At 43.6% G+C, this 10,313-nt stretch overlaps 1 protein-coding gene across 1 annotated transcript in view; it reads left to right on the top strand.

The window, feature by feature from the left end:
• PALLD (palladin, cytoskeletal associated protein) overlaps positions 1–10,313 on the top strand; it is a 188,676-nt gene that overhangs the window by 24,629 nt on the left and 153,734 nt on the right. The window contains exons 7-8 of the mRNA XM_015416244.1: positions 2,690–2,809; positions 4,470–4,815. Of these exons, the coding sequence (XP_015271730.1) occupies positions 2,690–2,809; positions 4,470–4,815 (466 nt within the window). The remainder of the gene's footprint in view (positions 1–2,689; positions 2,810–4,469; positions 4,816–10,313) is intronic.

Genomic DNA, 10,313 nt, shown 5'->3' with positions numbered 1-10,313 from the left:
AAAAGAGTTCGCTTAAAAATGTATGGGGAGCCAGCTCCCTCCCCCTCCATCAATGCCATTCAGGGCTTCAGATATACGCTTTGCCAAATAGCCAGTCAAAAAGGAATTAGCACTCACGCTTCATTCCACGCCTGCTGCAGAGGTAGGAAGAGCTTTATTTTCATTGGATCACTTGTTCGCTCACCCAGTGTATGCCTCTTGGTGCCATAATGGCGCTGCAGCAATGGGACCTATCGGAGCTCAGAGGTGCCTCAATCTCTTGGCCGCAGTCTCAGGAGAGGCAACCTCCAGCACCCCAGACTGGGAGTCCCCTACAAGGACTCAAAAAAAGCTTGTGTCGAGGGCTGACTTTCAATAGATTGTAGTGAGGGAGCGGCTCTGCTACGTACGAAATCCCGACCAAGAATCAGGTTGTCTACGAATGATTTCGCACCGGGTTCCCCACGAACGTGCTGTGCATTCGGGCAAGAGGCGGCCCCCTTCCAGCCGTGCTCCAGATCTCAGGGCGGACAGCTCTCTGCACCGGGGGCCCCCGGGGAGGGGGTCCGGCTATCTGAGGCCAACCGAGGCTCCTCGGCACTGTGGTATCATTACACCTAGGGGGGATTCTGACTTAGAGGAGTTCAGTCATAATCCCACAGATGGTAGCTTTGTCCCATTGGCTCCTCAGCCAAGCACCAAATGTCTGAACCTGCAGTTCCTCTCATACTGAGCAGGATTACTATGGCAACAACACATCATCAGTAGGGTAAAACTAACCTATCTCATGACAGTCTAATCCCAGCTCACGTTCCCTATTAGTGGGTGAACAATCCAACGCTTGGTGAATTCTGCTTCACAATGATAGGAAGAGCCGACATCGAAGGATCAAAAAGCGACGTCACTATGAACGCTTGGCTGCCACAAGGCAGTTATCCCTGTGGTAACTTTTCTGACACCTCCTGCTTAAAACCCAAAAAGTCAGAAGGATCATGAGGCCCTGCTTTCACAGTCTGTATTCATACTGAAAATCAAGATCAAGCGAGCTTTTGCCCTTCTGCTCCACAGGAGGTTTCCGTCCTCCCTGCTAGGGCCCGAAAGATGGTGAACTATGCCTGGGCAGGGCAAAGCCAGAGGAAAGTCTGGTGGAGGCCCGTAGTGGTCCCCTTACAAGGACTCCGGGGGGGTTCCGGATCAACCGGCTCCCCTCCCATCCGCCGTGTCACGGGCTGCTACTTTTGCAGCACCAAAGGAAGTCGCCGAAGCCGGAAGTCTACTGCTTTTTTCTTGGGGGATCGAGGGGTGGAAACCAGTAAGGTTTTCATTAAGGAGAGTAAAAGCAACTCAAGGATGGCTTTTTCCAATGAGAAAGCAGCAAGGAGGAAAGGATTAATAATTCTGTTTTCCTCCATGATAACACAATCCTGGCAGCCAAATTTTGCCAAAGGAAAAAAAACTGCCATTCGAAATAAACATGGGAGAAATTGTAGCACGTAGTTGAGCCATGAGTTACCAAACTTAGACCAGGTCCCTACTGCTTTGGGTCCATGGCCACTTTTGGAATCCTGACAGAGTGTGGTAGGTACAGCCACAAAATGGCTGCCATAAAATGGATGTTGCTGGTGGAGCTACACAGTTGTTGCCCCAGCTTACCATCAGTCACACAGAGAAAAACCTTGTGCTGTGGTGGCAGCTGCTGCCAAAGCAACATTTTAAAAAATCTGCACAGCCAATCAAATCTCCAGTGGCCAGTTAGAAGCATATAGGCATAAGTTGTATCCATTACACTGTTGGTCTATATAAGGATTTCTCTGTGGGTTGTGTTGAATGTTTAAAGTTTGAGAGTGGAGAGGAGATCTGGCCACACGCTACCAATAATTTCAAAACTTGACTATTGTAACACACCACTACATGGGGTTGCCCTCAAAGACCATTTAGAAAATGCAACTGGTGCTAAGTGTGGCAGCCCACCTAGTACTAGGAGCAGGTCACAAGGATCACATTATACCTACTTAGCAATCTTTGCTCTGGTTACTTATGGTTTCCATGTGCCATACAAGGTGCTGTTGATTATTTTTAAGGCCTTTCATGACCTGGAGCCCATATACCTGAAGGACTGCCTCTCTTGATATGATCTTGTGTAGAAACTTTGCTAATCCCAACAATGTATTTTGGCTGTTCTGACATCTCCCCATAGGGGTACTTTCTGGTTTGGCCCAGTTTTCTGTGACTATGCCACAGAATAGCCTACCAGAGACAGTTAGAAGATCTACATCTCTCTTGCAGTTTCAGAAGGCTTGTAAAGCAGAACTCTGTTTGGATCCTCAAAACATTTGCTTCATACTCTCTGTTGGACTTTGTTCTTAAGTTTTTCTCTATTGGTTGTTCTAATTCTGTTGGTCTTACAGATATGTTATGCTGTACTGATTTGATGTTATTAGTCACCTTGGTCTCAGTTACCTGGGGGAAAGGTAGCTGGATAAATGTTGTAAATAAACACATAAAAATCATACTTCCAATGTGCATACATATTGTCTCATGCACAACACGGGGATTTACACATCCTTCCCACATTGAGAAGTTTGTTATCTGGGGTTGACACATATTGCCGTATTATGTACCTTCTGAAATGGCTTTGTTTTATATTGCAGACTGAATGTTGTGTTCAGTCACACAGCTCACCTGTTTGCTGCTTATTTCCCATTTTTAGAGGAGATATGTACTCTGGTAATTGCAGAGACCTTTCCTGAAGATGCAGGAACCTTCACATGTACAGCAAGAAATGATTATGGATCAGTGACAAGCAGTGCAAAACTGATTGTGCTATCAGGTATTCAGCAGTGTTGACATGATGTTTAATGTGTATAAAACTTGTGATGTCTTCTGGCTGTTCTTGCACACAGCTGCAGAAATGTAGTGAGATGGCTTGTTTCCCCTCCAGGTTCAATCTTCTGTTTAGTCTTTCCACATTCTCCATTGTTGACTGATTACTCTTTGTCTGGGTAGAAAGAATGTGTACTGTTGCCATGAAGAAGAGGCTTCTACATTATTTTAAATTGTAGGCTATAAGAAAGGAAATCATTTTTATCTCTCTAAAGGCAACTGCTAACTGAGGATCAAGTATTGTCAAACATCTGCAACTGAGATACGGTTGCCCTGAGCAGCTACCTGATCTCTATTTCAATATGATGACCTGTTGTAAAGATGCAGTTTGCATAAGAAAATGTTGTGCTGTTGTGGGATTGTCATAGCCGCAAAGCCTCAGTAATGGAAACCTGAAGCTTCCTTAAACTAAGTCAGATCATTGGTCTCTTAAGATCAATATTGTCTGCTCTGACCAGCAACAGCTCTCCAGGGTTTCACACAGAGTTTCCTCCACATTACCCATTACCAGTCCTGTGATGACTGAACCATGGACCTTCTGCATGCAAAGCAGATGTTCTCTCCTGAGTCACAGTCCCTCCTCTAAAGTTGACCAGAGTCCCTTTAGGTTATTAGCAAACACAGAGAAAGAGAATCTTAAAATCTAACTATAAGGTGAGGTGACAAAGGCACATTTGGAGTATATATTATATATGTGATGCACAAAACTTTCTGTGCTGCTATGGAAGAAAAAACATATGCACCAGGGTAGTGTCTAATAGCCCTTTACTACAGATCCTTCTCCCTTCTACTTCCCCTCTCTTTATGCCTTCCTAAATTATTAAGACTTCAGGTAGCTTTCTTTTTAATATGATGGAGCACCCTTTAGGTGAGCTTAGAAGTGTTTAATTGACTGTGTCAACTAACCCTAAAGTTTGCCGGTTCCATCCTATGATGAAACTGCCCACTTACTAAATCACCCACTTATTAAAAGTATATATTGTGGACATTTAGCCTCCAAACAGACCATCTTGACTGATGATTGCTATTTAATAGTGGAAAATCTTAACTTTAAGGGTTTCTGCCCCTAAATTACACTTGGAGAGAAAGTTAAGCAGAGTTGGCCGCTTTTAACACCAAAATCCTAAGGCTAGGTGGCAGCAGAGACAAAATGGGGGGAGAGGGAAACTTCACTGACAAGTGAAAATGAAATCCTCATGCTAGCATAAAATGTGAAACAGAAACATATATTTGGAATAAGTTAGCAGTTCTCACGCATGAAGATGTTGAATGTCTGTGGTGAGTGCTAACAAAATTTTGATGCATATGGTTCAGTTGCTCAGCCAGTACTGAATGTGCATAAATCAATTACTGTTCTCCACTGGCAACAGTTTCTACCTACAACATGGACAATGGCAGTGAATAAATATTCATCAAGATGGTTACATCAGCTCCAATGATCACAAGAATTTGAGAAAGACAGTCCTTTTGGCAGAGTTGTCAGATATAACAAAATAAAATAGTGATGTCACCTTCCATTAACTGTATTTGAAAATAATTCAAACTGTCTGTTAGTAGTTATAGTACAACCTTATAGATGGGATTAATATCTTCTTTTTCCACTTCAGCTGGTTCTGAAAGCTCCATGCATGACTTGTCAATGAGGGAACAGAACAATGATGACTTCCACCATTTCCCACCTCCACCTTCGAGTCTTGAGATTAGTGCTGTTGAGCTTCCTCCAAAGAAGCACTCTGAGAGCCATCAGATGAACAACACTGAACGGAGACCGAGCATATCAGCCCTTCAACTGCAGCTCAACTCCACTGACAAGAAAACCAATGGTGTCCATCCCAGTCATGGAGTTAATGGGGTGTTTAATGGCAATGCCAAAACTGATATACCTGCTCCTCATCCAAGTGGCCTTCTTTCACCCACAAAAACACCACCACCTGTGCTTGCCAAGCCAAAACTGTGAGTACTTACCTTGTTTTGTGATTTGTGCAATACTGATTGGTTAAAAGTTTGCATAGCATGCCAGAATAATTGAATAACAGACAGAATGTGGATGCTCTTGGAGGCTGTTCAACACATGCTGATTTCCTTACAGGAGTGCACACAGTTATAGAAATAGCTTATTCCCACCATTGTTCCTGAGCGCATGTATATGAGCACGGAGCATCTATATGTATGATGTGAGAGGCTTCTGCCAGTTGAAGCATATGATGTGTGGCCCCATCTGAGGATACCTAAATCTGCATATCGGGGCCACACGGAACAGATTTTCCTATAAACTTGGGGGGACCCCCCAAGGTTCGAAGAAACATCTGAAACCTTACAAAATATATTGGGGGGATGAAATCCCCCCCATGTGAAAGAGCATTGGATGCGCACATGCAGACAGCGCACTTACCTTTATTCTGGAGAGCTGATGGTAGCAGACACAGGGAGCCCCTCTGAGCCCAGCTGTGGCAGTGGCAGAGCAGACACTGAGAGCTGTACCAGGAGCCACTCTGGGTCTGGCTGCAGTGACGCTGGAAGCCACACTGGACCCAGCCATAGTGGCAGACACTAGGAGCCACTCCAGGCATGAATGCAGCAGTGGATGTTGGGAGCCATTCCAGGCCCAGCTGCAGCTCCCAGACACTGCTGCCACTGCGGCTAGGGTCACTCCAGGCTCAGCCATGGGGTAGGGGAGATGAGGTTCTCCCTGTGAGCCTCATGTGCACCCCACTTGTTATTCATATGCGCAATAAAAATGAGCTCTAATGTATTTGTGATCTTCATAAATAGTATATAAAATGTGTAATTCTGACAAGGCTTTTTTTGTTCTGCATGTACATCTGGTTCAACATCCATGTGTTAAGCAAACTTTAGTGCTTATTAATTTTAATGTTCTGATCTCTCTTCAAACTCTGTTTCTCTCCTGGGTATTGTGTTCCATTTTTGCTAATTTCTGTAATTAATTGTCCTGCTAGGCTGCTGCTGTTGTTTTGGATAACTATAAGTAAGTGGTTGCTTTATGACAAATGATAACTGGAATAACAATTACGATCGGCAGTGGTGCATTACAGTTTAATGGGACTGAAACCTAGAATAGTCAGATCAAATCCTTTTTTTTGTTCTCGCTTTTTGTTCACTGGATGTGTGGAGTTACATGTTTCTAACTCTGAAAAAGCAGCAATGAAAGTTTCCAAATGTGTGTGTGTAAAAGATAGAAAACGAGAGAGAACAAATATTATTTGGCTGAACAGAAGTTGAACAGTCTTGCTTTGTTCACCTTTAGGTGAAAGTATTAATGTATATTTTTTAATGGATTTTTTTCTTTGTGTCTCTGAAAATCAGACAAAACCATTTTTGTGGTTATTTGTGAGGTTTAGACTTAGTTCTTGTGGCGTGACATCATGGTCTCTTTGTGAGTGAGTGGGATTTGAGCACCAGGTTCAGGTATACGGTGGAAAGCACTGTGGTTTAGACTTAGCTACAAATTATTGTGGCTTTTTTGACTGATACTGAGGTTCAAGAGAGGACATTTTCTAGTTGAAACATGCTCAAGCTACAGGATTACTAATACAAAATCCAGAGACCTAAGCAAATTTGAGGAGAGAGCAAGCACAGGAAGAGGTGATATTCCTGTTGGCTCAGTGAGTGGAAGTACCTTGTTGGAGGAAGGGTGGAGGCAGTTGATGGGCCATAGCTAGGAGGTGGTGGGTGGGCAAGTGACAAAACTTGTTGCTGATCAAGAAGCTGGAAGTTTCCATTTCCTCGTGAAATTGTTGCAGAGTAGACAAAATGCATCTAGTTTTTTTAAAAAATTATCATTTGAAATGAAACTCACTAGGAACAAACCTAATTACATATCTGAAAGCAAATCCTTCATTTGCTTTTGGACTCAAAGCCTGACAACAGATGCATCCATCTTACTTTTCAAGTTTAGTCTTGAGGTGTTAATCTCATGACATTTTGGGCAGCAGCTTCATTTGATTAAGCTGTCTGTCATCTGTTTATTGTCTGCCAATAAACCTGTGGTTCATGGTGCTGTTCAAACTGCCATTTACAATTGGTCTGTCAATATATGAAGGAGATACAGGAGACTGACATACATAGGCATTTGGGGGGGGGCTAAGTTGTTTTTTTATCCTCGATACTACTATATAGAGAATTTCTCATATATAAATAAAAGGGACTTCCCCACCATAATGACATGGGTCAAAACAGATTAGACTCTGGGAGATAACTAGTAGCTGAATGGGTGAAAACCACTGCATTTTAGATGACGTGAGGGATAGGTAACCTGTGTGGCTCTTTATACACGAAGGTTATTGTTTAAGGCTGCAGCCATAACATTATGAAACATTCCTGTTTAAGACGTTTTATGGACATAAAATGCAAGTCTTTGTCTAAGCATCTAATTTGTTATAAGTATGTAACTTAGCATTAAAATTCCTTTATGACATATTTCTATGTCTTTAAAAAGTCAAATGATCTAACTATGGTGTATCCCACAAATGATTCAACACTTCTTAATTTTAGCAGAGCTCAGTCTTTCCATATTATTCTTGGAGGATATAATGCTAACCACACTTTGTAGGAAGTAGGTCCCACTGGAATTGGTGGGACATACTTCCAAGCAAGCATTGTTAGAAGAATGTGGATTTGTTATTAGAGCAGAACATGCTGGTATCTGCAGGGCAATGGATTAATGCAAAATGTGAATTTTTGGAAGGTAGAGGCCATGGCTCAGTGGCAGAGCATCTGCTTGGCATACAGAAAGTCCTAGGCTCAATCCCCAGCATCACCAGTAAAAACAACTAGCAGCCAGTGAAAGACTTTTTTCATTAAACCCTAGAGAGCCATAGCCAATCTGAAGCCCTGGTCACACGGAGCATTAGGCATGCTAGAGAGACAGAAGATAGGCGGATTTTCCGGGCGCGATCTCACCGCCAGATCTGGGAAGCATAGAGCTCCCGTGGCTCACCCGAGGCTTCACTCCGAAGATGCGCTGTAAAAAACTAGTACCTCCGAGGTACTAGTTTCCGGAAACCGTGAGGCAAGGGCGGGCATCAGATCACGTTTCTGGTGTTAGCTCGTGGCATCCGGCGCCCGCCCATGTCCTGTCGCGAAAAGTGGTTTTTTTTTTGTCAAATCTCAACCCAACGGCACATGCGAACACTTGGGTTAAAAAAAACAGCACAACCCCTGCGGCACCACTTCTTTGCCACGCCGCAGGAGTGAGGTATGATCGGCACCTCCCCCCAACCACGGGACGTCAGCGGGACATCCGGCGGGACATTTGATCCGGCTGCCGCACGGTAGTTCGCTCCGGGGCAAACAGCCACGCCTCCCCCCTGCGATATCCGGCCCGGATGACCGGGGCCTGAGTAGACAATACTGATTTTGATGAACCAAGGGTTTGATTTAGTATAAGACAGCTTCACATGTCAATGTGATTTAAAATGGGCGGTGGGAACTATTTGGTAAAAAAGGATGGTTCCTGGCATGTCACCAGTAGAACCTACAGTTTCTTGCACAGTAACTTTCTAATAATCATTAATGATATTAGGTACAATGGGTTAGATCCTACATATGATTCCTGTTAATGAGAGTACCTTCCTCCAATCAGTGTATCTATTCACAAACTGCCGAGAAGAGTGACATTTATAAGAATGAAGGTTATCTTTGGTAAGATTTAGTAATTTCATTTGGCTTCAGTACAACCAAACTCTCAGCCAAGGTGAGTACACACTTAACATGTTGACACCCTCATACATACCCAAAGCTTCCTGTAGAAGAGCTGACACTTCCTGTTAAAAAAGTGTTACTCCCTCTTTGTCCTATTTATGTTGGAAAGTCATTTAGGCTAATCACACTGAATGTTGATAAAGAATGTTTGTTTAGTACAGTCTAAGCTATCTTTCTGCTCGAAAAGAACAAAGCTGTCAGAGTAGACCTTGTGTTCAGAAATGCTGAGTACCATGATCTGTAATTAATAAAGTAGTATCTCTGGATTCTTAATCCTTTTATGTTTAGCCTGTTCCTTGTTGATTGGTTTGTTTTGACTCTGCAGTTATAAAGAATGATATAATTTGGTTTTATTTACACATACCTAATACAGTAGGTGTTTTACCTTCATGAAGAATGATATGTATATAATTAGGCCACATCTGAACAAAAAAGTAGTAATTTTTAATGTTAACTTTTTAATCATCACCTCCACATCTCCACCACTTCTTCCTCCTCCACCAAAATGGTAAAATAGGGAATTCTAGTTTTCACTGAGGTAACAAATTCTAATTTGCTGCCTCAAATTTTCAGGTTGTCTGATCATTCACATAGAATTACAACAGATGAGAGCATTTATCAAATTGAGTATGTATGAAGACAGCCAAAAGAGTGATAACTATCTGAAACTTCTCCAGGAAAAGGTAGTAAAAAATTCTAGTATAATTATTTGAGTGAAGTTTGGATTTATACCACGCCCTTCACTACCTGAAAGAGTCTCAGAGCGGCTTACAATCCCTTTCCCTTCCCCTCCCCACAACAGGCACCCTGTGAGGTAGGTGTGGCTGAGAGAGCTCTTCTGAGAACTGTCCTTGAGAGAACAGCTCTGAAAGAACTTATGACTGACCCAAGGTCACACCAGCAGCTGCATGCGGAGGAGTGGAGAATCAAACTTGGTTTTCCAAAATTAGAGTCCGTGCTCTTAACCACTACTTAACCAAACTGCCATATTACCTAACCAACAACACAGGAGATGACCTGAGAGAAGGTGCTTACTATTTTCCCCCAAGGCAATCCCATAGTGATCATAGGGAGGCCATGTCACTGTTTCTTAACCATGGACCATAATTGACTACTATGAACTGAAATACACTGGAGCAGAAATGCAGTCTACTTGAGCTACAAGATACATTAGTTCAATAAGGACATGACTCCATGTTTCCTCAGCAATTGTGTTGCCCAAATAGTGGGATGGACATTCACAGGAGACAATTAGCTGACAGGAAGTTACTTACTCCTTCCTCTACCCATCTCTTCTCTCTTACCCTCTCCCTCCTTCCTCCCCAGCCCTCCCCCTGCTACTGGGTTGTTGTTGTTTTTGTTAATTTTTGGAGCTAAGGGGAAATTGAGGGGGGGGAATGGGAACAGGGGTTTCAAAGGAAAATCGGTATGTGAAGGTTACACACTCCTTGCCAACTGATTCTGCTCTGCAATTTTTTGACAGAGCCCTGTGTTTGCCTTTTAGTATGTCACAAGAGGTGGGAGCTCCACATGGAGGAGGAGGCGGCCGCAGGTGAGGCCAGCAGGTGTCCACCAGGCTTCCCCCCACCTGCTGACAGCAGCAACGGGCGCGGCTCCCAGCCGCCAGCCCACCAAGGCTTCTCCCCCCTGCCGTCGCCGCCACTGACAGCAGCAACAGTGGCAAGCCCTGCACGCTCCCAGCTGACTTCCCACCAGGCTGCTTCTTCCTC

This window comes from Gekko japonicus, unplaced genomic scaffold (assembly GCF_001447785.1).
Source record: "Gekko japonicus isolate JY-2015 unplaced genomic scaffold, Gekko_japonicus_V1.1 scaffold593, whole genome shotgun sequence".
NCBI classification, from domain to species: Eukaryota; Metazoa; Chordata; class Lepidosauria; order Squamata; family Gekkonidae; genus Gekko; species Gekko japonicus.
This window is presented reverse-complemented; position numbering and strand designations above follow the sequence as displayed.